General features: G+C 39.7%; 1 protein-coding gene across 1 annotated transcript in view; it reads left to right on the plus strand.

Moving 5' to 3' along the window:
- LOC133571017 (contactin-4-like) overlaps window positions 1-22285 on the plus strand; it is a 443628-nt gene that overhangs the window by 119847 nt on the left and 301496 nt on the right. The window contains exons 3-4 of the mRNA XM_061923981.2: window positions 11493-11625; window positions 17494-17669. Of these exons, the coding sequence (XP_061779965.1) occupies window positions 11493-11625; window positions 17494-17669 (309 nt within the window). The remainder of the gene's footprint in view (window positions 1-11492; window positions 11626-17493; window positions 17670-22285) is intronic.

The following is a 22285-nucleotide window of genomic DNA, read 5'->3' on the forward strand; positions in this document are numbered from 1 at the left end:
TACACTTCTCTTTTCCAAAGTAAATATATACAGCAGATATGAGCATCTACATTTATAATATGATTTGCCTGAGTAGCTGGACAGGACAATTTTTATTTAAAAAAATAAAATAAATAAAAGTTCAGTTCAGTTTTTTTCGAACATGAATACGAAACAATGCATTGCATATTTCCAGTTGTTTCATTACAGCAAGTAAGAATCAAGATTTATTTCAAATTAGATTTTTGTTTACATCCCGAATGACGACTATCCTGATCTATGGCCATGTTCTACTAAGGTTTGGTTTTGTAAGAAAATAGTGATATAATCCCTCAGAAAAGGTAAAACTCCCACTGTTCAGATAGACACGGTGACACAATGCAAATGGTTCCCAAGGCTAAACTTAATGAGACAAAGTAAGGCATGCTTCAAAGATATAGCCCTTTCAGTTATTAGATCATTAGTGCAGATGTCATAATTAGGTTGCTTAGATTACTTCCACAGTCATTAGTCACTACACTCATCCAGTTGGCTGAGGTTGAACACTTTGTATCTTTGTGCTGGATTAGTGTAAATTCGGGCCAATAATTTACATTTATGTAATGTGGCCGCCGGCTTGGAGTATTTTTTCCTGTATTTTTTGTTTGCAACAATTTATTTTTGTACTGTTGCATGGTCTTGTTAGTGGTTTTTGGTAACATAAGACAACTAAAAGCCCTCTGTTGGTACACGGGCGATTGGCACTGTGAAATTGCATCCGGATGGTAGCATTTGACTTGCATTAGCACCTGACCACCGATTGACTGGTGTTGCGTCTGACCAGCTCTTCCTCCCAGGGAATTTAAGTCACTGGTCAATCCCAAATTCTTTCGATGACATATATGCTGAGTAAGAAGGACCATCAAGACAGAATAGGAATATTATCAAGTTTTACTGAAGCTTCAGGAGAACAGCCCAGACCAATACATTCATACCGGCTTCTCAAGTTGTTCAAAAATTCAAACTACTCCTTGAAATGGAAAGCAGCCCCCTCCAGAAAGGAATGCCTCGCCCTTCCCCAACACTGATAAGGCAAGGAGGGGGATGTATTTTCTTCACATTCCAATGTCTAAAACACTTAACAGACCTATGTAGACAAAGAGAAACTGGTATACAGAATATACAATGGAAAAGTAAACATGGCTATGAATAAAGAAATAACTCTTAAACATATATGCATTCTCCACACTGGCGAGTCTTGATTGACTGCCTCTTACCCAAAGTCAGCTGGGATAGACGCCAGCTCACCCACGATCCTAATTAGGACCTTCAATATAGAAAATTGATAAATGGAAAATATGTTCAATCCTGGTAAATGTTAAAAACTGTTATTTCCAGTTACAATTATAACTATTTTAATCATCGACCATCTTAATGACTAATCGGCTGGTGAAGCATACGCCTGTTCAATAGCTCTTGGGTTAAATTGAAATTAAGCTTAAAAACAGCTTGAGATATTTTTAGGCATGTGCTAACTATTATTAATGACTAAGCTATTTATTTATGAACTTTGAGGCTCATTAGACTGCTCGAAAAATTAAAAATAACTATTCAACTTTTGTATATATAAATATATATATATATATATATATATATATATATATATATATATATATATATATATATATATATATATATATATATATATATATATATATATATATATATATATATATATATATATATATATATATATATATATATATATATATATATATATATATATATATATATATATATATATATATATGTTACCGTATATGTATGTGTATATATAGATATATATATGTGTGTATATGTATATGTATGTATGTATGTGTATATATCGGTTGGGAACATCTCTGCGCTGCTGACCCGTCTCCGCTCGGGATGGTTTCCTGCTGACCCCATTGTGGACTGGACTCTTACTGTTATGCTGGATCCACTATGGACTGAACTCTCACAATATTATGTTAGACCCACTCGACATCCATTGCATTCGGTCTCCCTAGAGAGGGGGGGGTTACCCACATATGCGGTCCTCTCCAAGGTTTCTCATAGTCATTCACATCGACGTCCCACTGGGGTGAGTTTTTCCTTGCCCTTATATGGGCTATACCGAGGATGTCGTTGTGGCTTGTGCAGCCCTTTGAGACACTTGTGATTTAGGGCTATATAAATAAACATTGATTGATTGATTGATTGATATATGTATGTGTATATATATGTATATATGTCAGTGTATATATATATATATATATATATATATATATATACATATATATATATATATATATATATATATATATGTGTTTATATATGTATTTGTATACATATATATGTATGTGTATATATATATATAAACGTATATACCGTATGTATGTATATATATGTATATATGTATGTATACATATGTATATAAGTATGTTTATTTGTATGTATATATTTGTACAGTATGTATATGTGTATATATATGTATATGTATATATATATATATATATATATATATATATATATATATATATATATATATATATATATATATATATATATATATATATATGATGAGTCTCCTATTTAGAATCAGAATCGTTATTGACCAAGTATGTTTAACACACAAGGAACTTGACTTGGTAAACTGTGCTCTCGTTGGTAAATGCAAGATATAAAAATATAAAAACCACACAGACAACAAGTACGAGAGAGCACAGTACCGTGGCGGCCATGTATTTACACAAACATATGAATATATATGGATTTTTGGCAGAGATATATTTTTCGGCACATCTTCCTGTCCATCCATCTCTGTCCACTCATCCATCCATCAATCTTCCACTGCTCTGTCGATTGGTTATTTGGTTGAATCACGGAACATGAACTTCTGCATGCTCCTTTAATGAGCCCACGCTGCGACTGCTGCTGACGAAGGACGAAAACAATATGAACAGTAATGGTAAGATGCTGGGAAACAAGTAAAAAAATAATAATAGAAGTAGCAATGCATTTAAATAGCAATAGCAATGTAAAAAACAATTAAATTCAGTATTTCTGTTTTCATTGTTTTTGATACTTTTACACTTATTTTACCACCATGTGCTTTTTGCATCAAATACAATTTATTAAATGTTTGTTATTAATTGCAAAAATTCTCATATTTATTGGTGCAATACATCTTTGGATAATTATTTTAGGTCAGAACATAATAATTGTGTAAATATATCAACAGCAGAGGTGGGTAGTAACGCGCTACATTTACTCCGTTACATCTACTTGAGTAACCTTTGGGATAAATTGTACTTCTAAGAGTAGTTTTAATGCAACTTACTTTTACTTTTACTTGAGTATATTTATAGAGAAGAATCGCTACTTTTACTCCGCTACTTTTATCTACATTCAGCTCGCTACTCGCTACTAATTTTTATCGATCTGTTAATGCACGCTTTGTTTGTTTTGGTCTGTCAGACAGACCTTCAAAGTGCCTGCGTTACTGGTGACGTTTCACTCCGTTCCACCAATAAAATGCAGTCACTAGTGACGTTTGACTCCGTTCCACCAATCAGATGCAGTCACTGGTGACGTTGGACCAATCAAACAGAGCCAGGCGGTCACATGACCTGACTTAAACAAGTTGAAAAACTTATTGGGGTGTTACCATTTAGTGGTCAATTGTACAGAATATGTACTGTACTGTGCAATCTACTAATACAAGTTTCAATCAATCAATCAAAAGTGTGAAGGAAAAAAGACACTTTTTTATTTCAAACGTACATCCCGTCACAAGCCTAAAGACTGACTGCACAGTTCCTGTCTTCACAATAAAAGTGCCGCTCCATCGCGCCTGCGCTTTCAAAATAAGAGTCTCCGAAAGCCAGCGCAAACAAGCTAGCAAGCTACGGAATTTGCCGCCAATGTATTTCTTGTAAAGTGTATGAAAACGAATATGGAAGCTGGACAAATAAGATACCAAAAACCAACCACTTTCATGTGGTATTAGACAGAAAGGAGGAACTTTTTTTCTCCTGCATTTGAAAACGTGGACGTTATCATCACTACTGTCTGATTACAATCAATGCAAGTCATCAGAATCAGGTAATACACCAACTTATATTCTTGTCAACATGAAAGAAAGGAATCTATATGTGTTAAACATGTATGTATATTCATTAAAACACCTTTAACATGTAAACAAAAACGGCAAAATAAATAAATATAAATGATATACTGTATATATCAATGTATGTGTATATATGTATATATATATATATATATGATATGTGTGTGTATGTTACTCATCAGTTACTCAGTACTTGAGTAGTTTTTTCACAACATACTTTTTACTTTTACTCAAGTAAATATTTGGGTGACTACTCATTACTTTTACTTGAGTAATAAATCTCTAAAGTAACAGTACTCTTACTTGAGTACAATTTCTGGCTACTCTACCCACCTCTGATCAACAGGTGCTACAAGTGCATTACGCTTGTGTAAGGTACTTTTTTGAGACCTTTATTTTGTTGGCGCAGTCCGACCCGATGTGGAGCACCGTGCTATTATTGTGAAGGGAGGAAGTGTGCTGTGCTGTAAAAACAAAATTAAAATTGAGAGCCTCTCAAGTTGCGACTGCTCTTCTGTTTGCACATTGACGTGACGGTAGTTGTTGCAGCCCTACTTTCATCCGGTTCCCTCGGATTAGGCAGTTTAGGCAAACTTTAACAGTATCAGGATCATTTGACTCAAACGTTAAAATGACAACTTATCTGAAAAATGTGATTCAAGATAAGTGCAACAACCAGAATAGAGCTGTGCAATTAAAATGAAACTAAAGCTGTCACCATACACACCACCACCTTTTTGTACGTTTCTGCATGCAGTTATGCATGTTTTAAAATGTAAAACAACGTAGGAAAAAAAACAACATATCGGGAATGTCTCTCTGGTGCTAACCTGCTGATTTTTAGCTGACGTTTTTCCCACTGAGGGAAATGCAAATGAGCGAAGTTGTTACAGTGAGGAGAAAGAAAAAAAGTATCTCAGTTGTGTAAGGCTGAATGGGAAACCCGGGGCAGGCACCTGTGTGTGTGTGTGTGTGTGTGTGTGTGTGTGTGTGTGTGTGTGTGTGTGTGTGTGTGTGTGTGTGTGTGTGTGTGTTAGCGTTAAGATTCAACAGTGACCCACTTCCTTCTATCCAACAAGAATCTAGTACACGTACATGTTTAAAGAGCATCTTGTGAAGTGCATAAGGAAGAAGAAGTTCCCCCCGCAGAATCTGAAACAAAGCTCGGTCACCCCTGGACTTTGGGATGTAAATGATGTATGCATCATGCATCATTTAGACCAGCTAATGCATTCACAATAGAGCCAAATCCTAGTGTTTGGATTGTAAGTATGTATGTGTCATTGAGCACTATCTTAAAGGGGAACCTTATCACAATTTCAGAAGGGTTAAAACCATTAAAAATCAGTTCCCGGTGGCTTATTTTTTTTTTTCGAAGTTTTTTTCAAAATTTTATCCATCACGCAATATCCCTAAAAAAAGCTTCAAAGTGCCTGATTTTAACCGTCGTTATATACACCCGTCCATTTTCCTGTGACGTCACACACTGATGCCAACACAAACAAACATGGCACGTAGAACAGCAAGGTATAGCGACATTAGCTCGGATTCAGACTCGGATTTCAGCGGCTTAAGCGATTCAACAGATTACGCATGTATTGAAACGGATGGTTGTAGTGTGGAGGCAGGTAGCAAAAACGAGATTGAAGAAGAAACTGAAGCTATTGAGCCATATCGGTTTGAACCGTATGCAAGCGAAAGCGACGAAAACGACACGACAGCCAGCGACACGGGAGAAAGCGAGGACGAATTTGGCGATCGCCTTCTAACCAACGATTGGTATGTGTTTGTTTGGCATTAAAGGAAACTAACAACTATGAACTAGGTTTACAGCATATGAAATACATTTGGCAACAACATGCACTTTGAGAGTGCAGACAGCCCAATGTTCATCAATTAATATATTCTGTAGACATACCCTCATCCGCGCTCTTTTCCTGAAAGCTGATCTGTCCAGTTTTGGAGTTGATGTCAGCAGGCCAGGGAAGCTAGGGTCGATAGGGGGTTTAGCTCGCTCGTCTGCGGGTACAAACTGCCGCCATTGCTTGCCGTGATACCGAGGTCCTTTGCCCCTGAATTGCTCACACACTCCGGTAGATTCAATGGGGGTCTGGCGGCAGATTTCTTTGACTTTATCGTTGGAAATGCATCTGCTTTGAGTGTCGCAGGATATCCACACATTCCTGCCATCTCTGTCGTAGCCTAGCTTTCGTCGGTAAAGTGCGCGGAACAAACGTCCAATTTCTTGCCACTTTGGCATCTTTGGGCCACTGGTGCAACTTGAATCCGTCCCTGTTCGTGTTGTTACACCCTCCGACAACACACCGACGAGGCATGATGTCTCCAAGGTACGGAAAACAGTCGAAAAAACGGAAAATAACAGAGCTGATTTGACTCGGTGTTTGAGAAAATGGCAGATTGCTTCTCGTGACGTCATCGCTCCGAGAGCGAATAATAGAAAGGCGTTTAATTCGCCAAAATTCACCCATTTAGAGTTCGGAAATCGGTTAAAAAAATATATGGTCTTTTTTCTGCAACATCAAGGTATATATTGATGCTTACATAGGTCTGGTGATAATGTTCCCCTTTAAGGCATGCTGCAGGGAGTATTATGGGCTGTAGGGCAAACAAATAACGAGGCAAATTGTTTGTGTTGCATGCATGTGAAGTACCAGTTTGGTGTCAATGTAGTTTTTATTATGTCATTATTTTGTATACAGTACAGGCCAAAAATATTCTATGTGTTTTCTTTATGTCCATAACTATTTACATTGTAGATTGCATAGTAGAGTTTTAACTTGCACTTACAGATGTAGCGACAAACTGTAGTTACTGACAGTGGTTTTTGGAAGTGTTCCTGAGCTCATGTGGTGATATCCTTTACACACTGTCTGTTTTCGATGCAGTACCGCCGGAGAGATCCATGGTCACGGGCATTCAATGTTAAGTGCAGTGATTTCTCCAGATTCTCTGAACCTTTTAATGATATTTCCCATTCTTGCTTGATGTACAGCTTAAGTTGTTCAACAGTCCGGGGGTCTCTGTTGTGGTATTTTAGGCTTCATAATGCGCCACACATTTTCAATGGGAGACAGGTCTGGACTACAGGCAGGCCAATCTAGTACCCGCACTCTTTTACTACGAAGCCACGCTGTTGTAACACTTGCAGAATGTGGCTTGGCATTGTCTTGCTGAAATAAGCAGGGGCGTCCATGATAACGTTGCTTGAATGGCAACATATGTTGCTCCAAAAGCTGTATGTACCTTTCAGGATTATCGGTGCCTTCACAGATGTGTAAGTTACCCATGCCTTGGGCACTAATACGCCCCCATTCCATCACAGATGCTGGCTTTTGAACTTTGCGCCTATAATAGTCCGGATGTTTTTTTTCTCCCTTTTTGGTCCAGAGGACATGACATCTACAGTTTTCAAAAACAATTTCAAATGTGGACTTGTCATACCACAGAACACTTTTCCACTTTGCATCAGTCCATTTTAGATGAGCTCAGGCCCAGCAAAACTGGCAGCGTTTCTGGGTGTTGTTGATAAATTGGCTTTCGCTTTGCATAGTAGAGTTTTAACTCGCACTTACAGATGTAGCGACAAACTGTATCACCGCAAAAGACCACGTTTAAACCCCCCCAAACCCCAGTTTTCTCCGGATATGCGAGGTTACATGTGCAGTGTATTAGAAAATCACATTTCAACCGCAAATTGAAAGGGCTGTGAAATATTGACAGCAGCCAAAGGAGGCCATTTCCCACAGAGCAGTGAAAACGCAGCTTTTTTTTATGCATATTCGAATAAAAGTTATTTCGAGGTTGCATTAATTCCGTGTGCATTGTTTAACGTGTTTGGGGACGTTTGCTCCTGATGGGTCGTGGCAGCTCCCGCCATCAGTGTGTGAATGTGGAAATAGTGTCAAAGCACTTTGAGTACCTTGAAGGTAGAAAAGCGCTATACAAGTTGTGGAAGACTTGCTCTTCCGGGTTCTTCAGACCACCAATTACGGACATGACCGCCTGATTTATTTTGCAATAAATGTGTTTTGTGTTCGTTTTCAGTCATTTCTGTCCGTCTCGCCCTCACTCTCGTTCGAGCTCGGGTTTTCTCTCCACCATCAACAACCCCTTTCCTCCCCCGGCTGCTGCTCTTTAACAGAGCGACCGGTGATTAGATAAGCCAGCCCAGGTGTGCCATCTACGCACCTGTCGCTATCCTCGAAACCGGTCCTGGCACACCCCGCTTCGCTGCAGGTCCGCAGGCCACGCCCCCCCCCCACACAAGTATAATTTACTAGATATGTTTATCGGCCGATAAATGCTTAAAATGTAATATCGGAAATTATCGGAATCGGTTTCAAAACGTAAAATGAATGACTTTTTAAAACGCGGCTGTACGGAGCGGTGCATATCCGGTAAACCACGGACGTAGGGAGGAGTACAGAGCAGCCCCTCCCCTCGCTACTCTCCCACACACAACACAGGAGTTGACGACTGCAGCATGAAAGGTTTACTGGCGACGCTTGATGACCTCATCAAACCGCCGCGAGCGGAGCATAACAACAACAAGAGTGTATTGTTGCCGGTGCTGTAACCTTGGATTATTTTAAAGTGTGTCTGACGGATACACAACTGGCAATTTGCAATGACTGCAAAAAGTTTGTTATGCGAGGAGGAACCAAGACGTCTTCCTTTAATACAAGCAATTAGATCTCCCGCCTCTTCGAGAATCGTAAGGAGATACACGATGAATACAAGCGGAAGATGGATGTGAGCCCAGTTTATAATTCCCTGTTATACAGTATGCCAGGCAGTCTTGCACTAAAGGAGGACTATGTTATTGTGTACTTTATGACTCTAGTATACTCTGGACTGAAGCTGTGTGCCTTCATTGTTTTTGTAGCTGTTAGTTTTGAGGCATGTTTAAAAAAGATTAAAAAAATAATGCACTTTGTGAAAGTCAAAGTATAGTATTTCCCATAGCTGTAGTGGGTATCAGGATTATCTCAGGGAGAGCATGTCCCAAATTCCAAGCTGCTGTTTTGAGGCATCCATCCATCCATCCATCTTCTTCCGCTTATCCGAGGTCGGGTCGCGGGGGCAGCAGCTTAAGCAGGGAAGCCCAGACTTCCTTCTCTCCAGCCACTTCGTCCAGCTCCTCCTGGGGGATCCCGAGGCGTTCCCAAGCCAGCCGGGAGAGATAGTCTTCCCAGCGTGTCCTGGGTCTTCCCCGTGGCCTCCTACCGGTCGGACGTGCCCGAAACACCTTCCTAGGGAGGCGTTCGGGTGGCATCCTGACCAGATGCCCGAACCACCTCATCTGGCTCCTCTCGATGTGGAGGAGCAGCGGCTTTACTTTGAGCTCCCCCCGGATGACAGAGCTTCTCACCCTATCTCTAAGGGAGAGCCCCGCCACCCGGCGGAGGAAACTCATTTCAGCCGCTTGTACCCGTGATCTTGTCCTTTCGGTCATGACCTTTGGGTCATGACCATAGGTGAGGATGGGAACGTAGATCGACCGGTAAATCGAGAGCTTTGCCTTCCGGCTCAGCTCCTTCTTCACCACAACGGATCGATACAGCGTCCGCATTACTGAAGACGCCGCACCGATCCGCCTGTCGATCTCACCATCCACTCTTCCCCCACTCGTGAACAAGACTCCGAGGTACTTGAACTCCTCCACTTGGGGCAAGATCTCCTCCCCAACCCGGAGATGGCACTCCACCCTTTTCCGGGAGAGAACCATGTTAAAAAAAAATAATGCACCTTGTGACTTCAATAATGTCATGATCCGTGGTCTGGATCATGTTTTGTTTAGTTATGTTAAGTTAGATCCTGTTTTTGTGCACCCTTGTTTGTTTTAGTCTCCATGACAACTGATTAGTTTCACCTGCCTCATGTGTTCGGGTCACGCACCTGCTCTAATCAGAGACTATTATTTAAGCCTGTCTTTGCCAGTTAGTCGTACTGGCGACATTGCTCCTTTCATGCCACAGTTTTCATGCTTCATTCACGCTGCTCGTGTCATGCGATTGTTTGCTTCATGCTTTGCCAAGTAAGTTTTGTTTATCCATGCCACACTTAGCGAGTTTTTGTTTCATGTCCATAGTTCAGGCTAAGTGTTAGCTTTTGTTTCCTGCGCCTTTTTGTTTTCACCTATTCGAGAGTCAAGAATAAATATGTTCCTACCTGCGACCATTGTTCGGAAAGGTCCGATTGCGTCCTGGGAGATCAAACCCCGCATCAGCATGCGACCCGGTCATGACAAATAATAAAGCTAAAGCTTTAGGAGACCAGCCCTCACAATGCTATAATAGCGGCATCAAAAAGCGGTCTGAAGAGTCAGCTTAGTTAGTATGAAAACAGCCCCCTCCCGCTCAGAAAGAAATACAGCCTTATTGTTCTAAACTGATAAGGTCTCCTCCACAAAAAGGGAGTACATTATACTCCCAATAGACATTCCAGCGCCTTCAAGGTGAAACACAGTTTACTAACGGACATAAGGAAAAAGCACAAAGTAGAGCTGTTCAATAATATCGGACTGCCGATATTATCGGCCGATAAATGCTTTAAAATTATCGGTATCGGTTTCAAAAAGTAAAATGTATGACTTTTTAAAACGCCGCTGTATGGAAGAGGTACACGGACGTAGGGAGAAGTACAGAGCGCCAATAAACCTTAAAGGCACTGCCTTTGCGTGCCGACCCAATCACATAATATCTACGTCTTTTCACACACACAAGTGAATGCCGCGTCAACAGCCATACAGGTCACACTGAGGGTGGCCTGTATAAACAACTTCAACACTGTTGCAAATATGCGCCACACTGTGAACCCGCACCGAACATGAACGACTAACACATTTCGGGAGAACATCCGCACCGTAACACATCATGAACACAACAGAACAAATACCCAGAAACCCCTTGCAGCACTAACTCTTCCGAGACGCTACCACCTACCCAAACCCCGCCTCCCTCCCAACAACCCCGCCCACCTCAACCTCCTCATGCTCTCTCAGGGAGAGCATGTCCCAAATTCCAAGATGCTGTTTTGAGGCATGTTAAAAAAAACGTAATGCACTTTGTGACTTCAATAATAAATATGGCAGTGCCATGTTGGCACTTTTTTTTTCCATAACTTGAGTTGATTTATTTTGGGAAAACCTTGTTACATTTTTTAATGCATCCAGCGGGGCATCACAACACAATTAGGCATAATAATGTGTTAATTCCACGACTGTATATATCGGTTGATATCGGAATCGGTAATTAAGAGTTGGACAATATCGGATATCGGCAAAAAGGGCATTATCGGACATCTCTACCATTTACAATTTGTAATTACATGCATTTTTGTTTGTTTTTTTTACTTTCAGGGAGCACCGTCCTGCAGAGTCCTGTCTTCACCAAGCAGCCTGGCAGTATCGTGTACCCGGTAGAGTCTCTGGAGAAGAACAGAGAGGTGGTGTTCAGCTGTGAAGCTCAAGCAAGCCCATCTCCAGTCTATCGGTGAGTTGGTGAACGCGAGGCTTTATGGATCCTCTGCCGGGATTTAGATCCATATTTAATAGCGGTTTCACCCAGTTTTTTTTTTTTGCCTCGGTGGAAGGATTTTATGGCGAAAGAAACAGGTGCTATGGTTGTTAAATCCCCGTTGAACCAGCGAGTAAAGTCATACACTTTTTTTCCAAACACTGCTCTTGTAGCATAACTGTATTACGGCTGATCTCCTGCACGTGTGTGGTTTGTGGGGCGTAGCTTTCACGGTCGGAGCCCGCTGCTCGTTTGAGGTATTTGCACTCTCTGGGTCGGTGTTTTTCAACCACTGTGCTGTGAGATACAGTCTGAACTGCAAAAACTGAAATCTAAGTAAGATGAAATATCTCAAATAAGGGTGATATTCGCTTATTTTCTGTCTGATAAGATCATTCTTCTCCCTAAGCAGATTTTATGTTAGAGTGTTTTACTTGTTTTAAGGGTTTTGGTCCTAAATTATCTCAGTAAAATAGTACAGCTTGTTGCTGAGACTTGATGACCTATATTGAGTAAAACATGCTTGAAACTAGAATATCAACTGTTGCAAAGCCGTGTCATCAACACTCACAAGTATAAAACTGCTTTTTCAAAGTAAAAATTGCTTATTTCAAGCATGAAATAAAAAAAATCATGTTTTTGACACAATTGTGTCTCATAATTAAAACAGATGACAGCCAAATGGACTTTGCTGTTTTATTTTCAATGAAACAATAGAAAATACGTACTCATATAGTAGTACAGTTGGCACAGTACAGTAAACTGACAGTTAATATTTAAACATTTAACATGTGACATTTCGAACTATTTTGAACAGAAATAGTTCTAACACATTCAGTTAAATTCTTCAAAATTACAATTAAAAAAAATTTGGCCGGGGGCCGGGCTGTACAAATATATATATATATGTATATATATATATATATATATATATATATATATATATATATATATATATATATATATATATATATATATATATATATATATATATATATATACATATATATATATATATATACAATTAAAAAAAATGTGGCCGGGGGCCAGGCTGTACATATATATATATATATATATATATATATATATATATATATATATATATATATATATATATATATATAATTTATTTTAATTGTAATTTTGAAGAATTTAACTGAATTTGTATGAATATCTTATTGTCTAAAAATGCATTTTTCCATCGATAACATGATATCATCGCGCCAAGTGCGTGCTCTTTAAGTCAATTAGTGCGCAAGGAATGTATATATATATATATATATATATATATATATATATATATATATATATATATATATATATATATGTATATATATATATATATGCGTGCTCTTTCAGTCAATTAGTGCGCAAGGAATATATATATATATATATATATATATATATATATATATATATATATATATGTATATACATATATATGCGTGCTCTTTCAGTCAATTAGTGCGCAAGGAATATATATATATATATATATATATATATATATATATATATATATATATATTCCTTGCGCACTAATTGACTGAAAGAGCACGCACTTGGCGCGATGATATCATCGATGGAAAAATACATTTTTAGACAATATGATTTGCCTGAGCGGCTAGGAGACCCTGAGAGTAACAAGCGCTTGCCTTGTTGCCTTTCCATTAAGAACAATAAACTAGTTTTTAGTATAAGTTCGCTGGTTCCAAGAAATGCAATGCCGAGCGCATATCATTATGTCAAAATAATGGCACTAGCATTTACCGTATTTTTCGGAGTATAAGTCGCACCGAAATATGCCGAAAATGCATAATAAAGAAGGAAAAAAACATATAAGTCGCAAACTATGAAAAAAACTGCGACTTATAGTCCGAAAAATACGGTACTTAATTTAAGAAAATTTTTCAACATATTGAGAAAAAATATCTCATATTTGTTTTTTCTACCAAAAAAAGTGCACTTGTTATTAGTGAGAATATACTTATTTTAAGGTATTTTGGGGTTCATTGAGGTTAGCTAATTTTACTTGTTTTGGAAAGTCTTGACAAGCCAAATGTTCTTGTTTTATTGGCAGATAATTTTGCTTAGTCTGTGAAAAGGCAAGGGGTCGAGGGTAGGAGCGAGGCAGCGTAGTCCGTGTCCGAGCAGGGGTCGAGGATCGAGGAAGGCAGTCAGTAATCCGGATGAATGTCGAGAGGCAAAACACGATCACGGATGACAGGGACTGCAGGAGACACAAGGGACATGAACAAGGGAGACACAGAGAGAGCAAAGAGAAGGCGAGCTAAGCACAGGGGAAGGAAAGCCCGACGTGATGCTTACTGGGAAGATGAGCGAAGTTCTGGCAAAGGTTCCTCGGGTCTGTTGGTCTTTATGCCGCTCCCTCTCATCAGATCCAGGTGCGCTGATTAGTGATTGTCTGCAGGCTTGTTGCTGCGTGGGCGTGTTGCGCCCAGCGCGAGCAGGGGCGTGTCTGAGCGCAAGTTCGAGTCCGCGCTGTGACAATAACGTCGCTAAAACGTGAATTTTTCCGCTAAAAACAGTGGTATTGTTTCTCCATTCCATTCTATTTTTCCAATTTTTTTATATGCTGTAAAAAAACAACAACACTGCTTCTACTGTAAAATTCTGAAGAATGAGCTGCCAGTTTTTTAAGTAAAATTAAAAAAAAAAATTGCAGCTTATTTAAAAAATATATCGTTAATGTATTATATATATATATATACATACACATGTATATTCATGTTTTACTCATTGTTAAAAGCGGCCCTATGAGGGTAACCATAACTGCGATGTGGCCCTCAATGAAAACGAGTTTGACACCCCTGATTTAGAGCCTGGTGCACCAGATGGTGTGGTACTTATGCTACTGGATACATGGCGCAGTACTTAGACTTAGACACATTTTAATGATCCACAAGGGAAATTGTTCGTACATAAGTGCTTAAAGCTAAAGCCTAAAAGTGGCACTGCTGTTGTGGCCTTCTTCGCAATCATATGCGGGCAAAGTTGGACTAGTTTGTTACATGCAATGTTTGGCAGTACGATAACTGAAACGGTATATGTCGCGAAAATTTTTGTCGAACAGAATCCTATGAAAGTTCGTGTGTACAAAAACCGAAGTGCCACTTTAGAAACAGTTTACACTACTGGATGGTTACTTAGGACCCTAATAAATGACTCTTTTATTATTTTAATCAGTGGCGGGCCGTGCGTTTCCCACCTAGGCCTTCAGTGATGTCTGACTTCAAAATACCACATGACCATTGCTGGAGAAATACTATACAGCCCAAAAATCTACAGTTGTTAATTTGCGGTAAAAACAAACAAACTGGCAGCTCAGGTGCCAAAATATTACTGTAAAATTGCATTTTTTTGTTGTTTACAGTAAAAAAAACAAATGTAAATTTTACAGTGAAATTATGGCATCTGAGCTGCCTTTTTTTTTTTTTTACCATAAAAACAACAGTACTGTGTTTCCATTTACAGTAATATACATTACATGTTGAGGTAAAATTATTGCAACTTACCATATTTTTTTTTACATTTTAGTTTTTTTTAAATCTGCAAATAAAATGCATAAGAAAATTGTGTAATAATGCTATTCACTGTTAGGAGCGGCCAAACATAACTGCGATGTGGCCCTCAGTGAAAACGACTTTGACACCTCTGAATTAACTGATACTGATCACATTGAATATGATTAAAACACGTCTCAGAATATTTTTTCCAAAAAAAGGGTCTTACAAATTGAGGTTGCCTTACAGTCAGGGTTGTCTGATATCCGGGTAAATACATAAAGAAAGACAACAAAAATATGGTTCACCATTTGTTATTTTTATAATTAAACGATCTTGAAACAATCTTTGCAGCGCCATCTTTTCCTTATCTGCCCACTCCGCATGGATAAAGAAAAATACCCATCCCAAGATACACACACACACACACACACACACACACACACTCGAAGAAAGAACGAAAACAATCTTTGTGTTTGTTCTATTTTGGTCATGTGTGAATGGTTGCAGTATTCCTGTGAGAAAACAGCCACCATTCCTCAGGCGCTTTCATATTTGGTGTCGTAATGCGTCTCTGGAGACTCATTTACGGAGAAGGGCTATGAAAGACGATGTTATCAAAAGAACGGTGTGTAGTTAAGTTAAATAATTTTGACATGCAAATCAACTCCTACTTGTGTACCTTGATTAAAGTATGATTCAGTACTGATTCACATTCCTAGTGTTGAGTGAGAAGGATCACCAAGACAGAATAGCAATACTATCAAGTTTTACTAAAGCTTTAGGAGACCGGCCTTCACAATGCTATAATAGCGGCATCAAAAAGCGGTCAGCTTATTTAGTATGAAAACAGCCCCCTCCCGCCCAGAAAGAAACACAGCTTTATTGTTCTAAACTGATAAGGTCTCCTCCACAAAAAGGGAGTACATTATACTCCCAATAGACATTCCAGCGCCTTCAAGGTGAAACACAGTTTACTAACGGACATAAGGAAAAAGCACAAAGTAGAGATGTTCGGCAGTCCAATATTATCGGCCGATAAATGCTTTAAAATTATGGGTTTCAAAAAGTAAAATGTATGACTTTTTAAAACGCCGCTGTATGGAAGAGGTACACGGACGTAGGGAGAAGTACAGAGCGCCAATAAACCTTAAAGGCACTGCCTTTGCGTGCCGGCCCAATCACATAATATCTACGTCTTTTCACACACACAAGTGAATTCCACGTCAACAGCCATACAGGTCACACTGAGGGTGGCCGTATAAACAACTTTAACACTGTTACAAATATGCGCCACAATGTGAACCCACACCGAACATGAATGACTAACACATTTCGGGAGAACATCCGCACCGTAACACAACATGAACACAACAGAACAAATACCCAGAAACCCTTGCAGTACTAACTCTTCCGAGACGCTACAACCTACACAAACCCCACCTCACCCCCAACCTCCTCATGCTATCTCAGGGAGAGCATGTCCCAAATTCCAAGATGCTATTTTGAGGCATGTTAAAAAAAAAATAATGCACTTTGTGACTTCAATAATAAATATGGCAGTGCCATGTTGGCATTTTTTTTTCTCCCATAACTTGAGTTGATTTATTTTGGAAAACCTTGTTACATTGTTTAATGCATCCAGCGGGACATCACAACAAAATTAGGCATAATAGTGTGTTAATTCCACGACTGTACATATCGGTATCGGTTGATATCGGAATCGGTAATTAAGAGTTGGACAATATCGTAATAAAAAGCCATCTCTAGCACAAAGTGTACAGAAGAGAAAATACTAGCTGATTTAAACATAACTATGGATAAAGAAAGAACACTTAAAATTATATGCATTCTCCACACTAGCAATACATTGAAAATATCCTATTCTGCCATATAGCACCAATACATCTGTCAAATCCATTTTTGTTTTTAAATTGTTTTGATTACCGGTACTCTCTCCCATCTGTTTCTTCAAATGTGTTGCATCGCTGCAGAGTTATTGGAGAATCTGTTGCCATTTAGAGTTAATTATACTCCTTACTGATGATTTATAATGATAAACACAATGACAAAGTTTTTTTGCTGTTTGAGTTTGGAAAAGGCGGATGACCGGCAATGTATTATCAGGACGACAAGTCAAAGGCACCGCCGTGGTTCACTGATGCCGGGATTATTATAACAGGATGCAAATGACGGCCGTCCCTCGTTTCAGACAAACGACAGTCTTCCCTCTTGTCCTCTGCAAAAAAAGCACCGCCACCCGCCAACAATGTATGTTTGAATAATCACTATCATGTTTTATTATTCTTGTCTTTTTTTTTAGATGGAAACTTAATGGCACAGAACTCAGTCCCAGTTCTGGATCTCACTACAGCCTGTCTGGAGGCAACCTCAGAATCAGTCATCTGAGCAAAGACCAAGATGCCGGAACATATCAGTGCCTTGCCGCCAATACTTTCGGGACAATCGTCAGCCGAGAGGCCAGTCTAACATTTGCATGTGAGTCTTAATTATTGGTCTTTGTTGAGTGGATTTTTGAAGGTAACTCAAAATACCAGAAAGCCATACCATTCCATTGTTGTGTATCATTGTCAGCTTTGATATAACTTGATATCTTACAATGAACATTACTCTACTGACAAACCCCGTTTCCATATGAGTTGGGAAATGGTGTTAAATGTAAATATAAACGGAATACAATGATTTGCAAATCATTTTCAACCCATATTCAATTGAATGCACTACAAAGACAAGATATTTGACGTTCAAACTCATGAACATTATTTTTGCCTTTATTTCTTAGAATTTCATGGCTGCAACACGTGCCAAAGTAGTTGGGAAAAGGCATGTTCACCACTGTGTTACATGGCCTTTCCTTTTAACAACACTCAGTAAACGTTTGGGAACTGAGGAGACACATTTTTTAAGCTTCTCAGGTGGAATTATTCCCCATTCTTGCTTGATGTACAGCTTAAGTTGTTCAACAGTCCGGGGGTCTCTGTTGTGGTATTTTAGGCTTCATAATGCGCCACACATTTTCAATGGGAGACAGGTATGGACTACAGGCAGGCCAGTCTTGTACCCGCACTCTTTTACTATGAAGCCACGTTGATGTAACACGTGGCTTGACATTGTCTTGCTGAAATAAGCAGGGGCGTCCAGGGTAACGTTGCTTGGATGGCAACATATGTTGCTCCAAAACCTGTATCTACCTTTCAGCATTACTGGCGCCTTCACAGATGTGTACGTTACCCATGTCTTGGGCACTAATACACCCCCATACCATCACAGATGCTGGCTTTTCAACTTTGCGCCTATAACAATCCGGATGGTTCTTTTCCTCTTTGGTCCAGAGGACACGACGTCCACAGTTTCCAAAACAATTTGAAATGTGGACTCGTCAGACCACAGAACACTTTTTCCACTTTGTATCAGTCCATCTTAGATGAGCTCAGGCCCAGCGAAGCCGACGGCGTTTATGGGTGTTGTTGATAAACGGTTTTCGCCTTGCATAGGAGAGTTTTAACTTGCACTTACAGATGTAGCGACCGACTGTAGTTATTGACAGTGGGTTTCTGAAGTGTTCCTGAGCCCATGTGGTGATATCCTTTACACACTGATGTCGCTTGTTGATGCAGTACAGCCTGAGGGATCGAAGGTCACGGGCTTAGCTGCTTACGTGCAGTGATTTCTCCAGATTCTCTGAACCCTTTGATGATATTACAGACCGTAGATGGTGAAATCCCTAAATTCCTTGCAATAGCTGGTTGAGAAAGGTTTTTCTTAAACCGTTCAACAATTTGCTCACGCATTTGTTGACAAAGTGGTGACCCTCGCCCCCATCCTTGTTTGTGAATGACTGAGCATTTCATGGAATCTACTTTTATACCCAATCATGGCACCCACCTGTTCCCAATTAGCCTGCACACCTGTGGGATGTTCCAAATAAGTGTTTGATGAGCATTCCTCAACTTTATCAGTATTTATTGCCACCTTTCCCAACTTCTTTGTCACGTGTTGCTGGCATCAAATTCTAAAGTTAATGATTATTTGCAAAAAAAAAAAAAAATGTTTATCAGTTTGAACATCAAATATGTTGTCTTTGTAGCATATTCAACTGAATATGGGTTGAAAAGGATTTGCAAATCATTGTATTCCGTTTATATTTACATCTAACACCATTTCCCAACTCATATGGAAACGGGGTTTGTAGAACACACGCTCATACCAGGCAATTCTAATAACAATCAATCAATCAATCAATTCCTTTATTGTCATTGTCATAATAACACTTAAGTCATACATGAACAACGAGATTTTGTTTGAGCTTTGTCCAGTGGCATAGAAACTGCAGGTTGACAATAGTTTACATTTTAGCATTTTAGCATTGTCGGGAAGATGGCGAATAGAGGGACGTGGGGGTGGGAACAGTCAGATGTCTGATGGGTGTTACGTTGATGTTGCAGCAATGCAATGTCCAGAGCACAATTATTGAGGTGGTGAAGAGTGAGGTAATAAGATGGTCCGGGGCAGCAAAGGGTGTTCATTTAGCAGTCTCACAGCCTGGGGATACAGACTGCGAGACATTCTGGTGTCATCAGTGTGTAAATGATATCACCACATGGGCTTAGGAACACTTCAGAAACCCACTGTTAGTAACTACAGTTGGTCGCTACATCTGTAAGTGCAAGTTAAAACTCTCCTATGCAAGGCGAAAACCGTTTATCAACAACACCCAGAAACGCAGTCGGCTTTGCTGGGCCTGAGCTCATCTAAGATGGACTGATACAAAGTGGAAAAGTGTTCTGTGGTCTGACGAGTCCACATTTCAAATTGTTTTTGGAAACTGTGGACGTCGTGTCCTCCGGACCAGAGAGGAAAAGAACCATCCGGATTGTTATAGGCGCAAAGTTGAAAAGCCAGCATCTATGATGGTATGGGGGTGTATTAGTGCCCAAGACATGGGTAACTTACACATCTGTGAAGGCGCCATTAATGCTGAAAGGTACATACAGGTTTTGGAGCAACATATGTTGCCATCCAAGTAACGTTACCATGGACGCCCCTGCTTATTTCAGCAAGACAATGCCAAGCCACGTGTTACATCAACGTGGCTTCATAGTAAAAGAGCGCAGGTACTAGACTGGCCTGCCTGTAGTCCAGACCTGTCCCCCATTGAAAATGTGTGGCGCATTATGAAGCCTAAAATAGCACAACGGAGACCCCCGGACTGTTGAACAACTTAAGCTGTACATCAAGCAAGAATGGGAAAGAATTCCACCTGAGAAGCTTAAAAAATGTGTCTCCTCAGTTCCCAAACGTTTACTGAGTGTTGTTAAAAGGAAAGGCCATGTAACACAGTGGTGAACATGCCCTTTCCCAACTACTTTGGCATGTGTTGCAGCCATGAAATTCTAAGTTAATTATTATTTGCAAAAAAAAAATAAAGTTTATGAGTTTGAACATCAAATATCTTGTTTTTTTAGTGCATTCAATTGAATATGGGTTGAAAAGGATTTGCAAATCATTGTATTACGTTTATATTTACATCTAAAACAATTCCCCAACTCATATGGAAACAGGGTTTGTATTTAGGGCCAACATTGTTCTTCAATTGCAATAAAAAACATATGTTTAGTGTGCCCTAACATTTTGTGTTAAAAAAAAGCCAATAATGCCATTTTTTGTGGTCCCCTTTATTTAGAAAAGTATCAAAGTATCTAAATATATTTTGGTACCGGTACCAGTACCAAAATATTGGTATGGGGACCACCCTAGGGCTGAATAAACATTGATTGACGGTAGCAGTCGAGGATCTACAGCAAGTTGCAGAACCTGGGGGTGGATCACAGCCTCCTATGGCTTAAAACAACACAAATGACAATAATATTGATACTATGGGCAGCTTCAGCGTCCCGCCATCTGCCCTCGATGCAGTCAGACAGTGGTGCGATTTAAAATCGAGGAGCAGTGTGTCACAAACGGGAATAATAATAGAACAACCTTTTATGACACAATATCTCGCCCCCTTAAAAAAATAAGCACAATAGACATCGTATAGAGATATTTTTTTTATCTTGGTTAGACATCACTTCATTTAGTGTTGTTTCCACAGGTTTCTGGCAATCAATCAATGTATATTTGGTTGGACCGAGCATCTTGATACCACATTACATAGCGAGGCTTGATGAGAATGACAGCCCCGCTACTTTATATTCCTTGAGCAAGAAAAAGTCAATAAGTGCCCTGTGCTCCAATTATTGGACAGCCATGAATAATGACATTGGCACGTGAGCGATGACCTGCTCAGATTACATTTTAAGGTTTAGTCGTTTGTGGACGAGGCCGCTAATACGTCTCCGGTGGGGATGGGCAATTATATGATCGGGATCGATGATCGGGATCAATTTTCAGGGCGATCACTATGATCAGCTGCCAGCATTATGAACTTGATCAAACATGGCGGAATGGACCTTTTCCGGCCCAATTTTTAGTTGTAAGGGTGCGGTACTTCACAGGTAGTAAACAAATTGACGGAACTTGAGATAAACACGGAGCCGTGGACAGCAAATTGTTAGTTAACGTCATAAAATGAGTCTGTTGTTGAATAAAAAGGGTTACCGTATTTTTCGGAGTATAAGTCGCACCGGAGTATAAGTCGCACCTGCCGAAAATGCATAATAAAGAAGGCAAAAAACATATATAAGTTGCACTGGAGCCCGGCCAAACTATGAAAAAAACTGCGATTTATAGTCCGAAAAATACGGTAGTCAACATCAGCTGTGTGCTGGGGATTTGGGTGATATAGGGTAAATTAAGCCGATGTGCAAGCATGTTGCCGGTTGATGCCCTCAAAAACCGGCAAAACAACAAATGTGTTTAATTATTTGAAGAAGTACCACATAATGCTACCTATGCTGGCAGTTTGATTCTGGCACCTTGGATTCGAGAAGTGTGTCTCGTTTCCTTGGACTCCCCCTTGATCTTGAACCCCCTTGCATGGACACTGACTCTGACATGAGTCTGAATAGCCTCCAATTGCTGCCAGCACAGGTAGTATTGGAACTTTAGCCGCAACTAGCAGTCTCGCCTCTGGATAAACAGCTCTGACGCAG

The sequence above is a fragment of the Nerophis lumbriciformis genome, linkage group LG28, assembly GCF_033978685.3.
Source record: "Nerophis lumbriciformis linkage group LG28, RoL_Nlum_v2.1, whole genome shotgun sequence".
NCBI lineage: Eukaryota > Metazoa > Chordata > Actinopteri > Syngnathiformes > Syngnathidae > Nerophis > Nerophis lumbriciformis.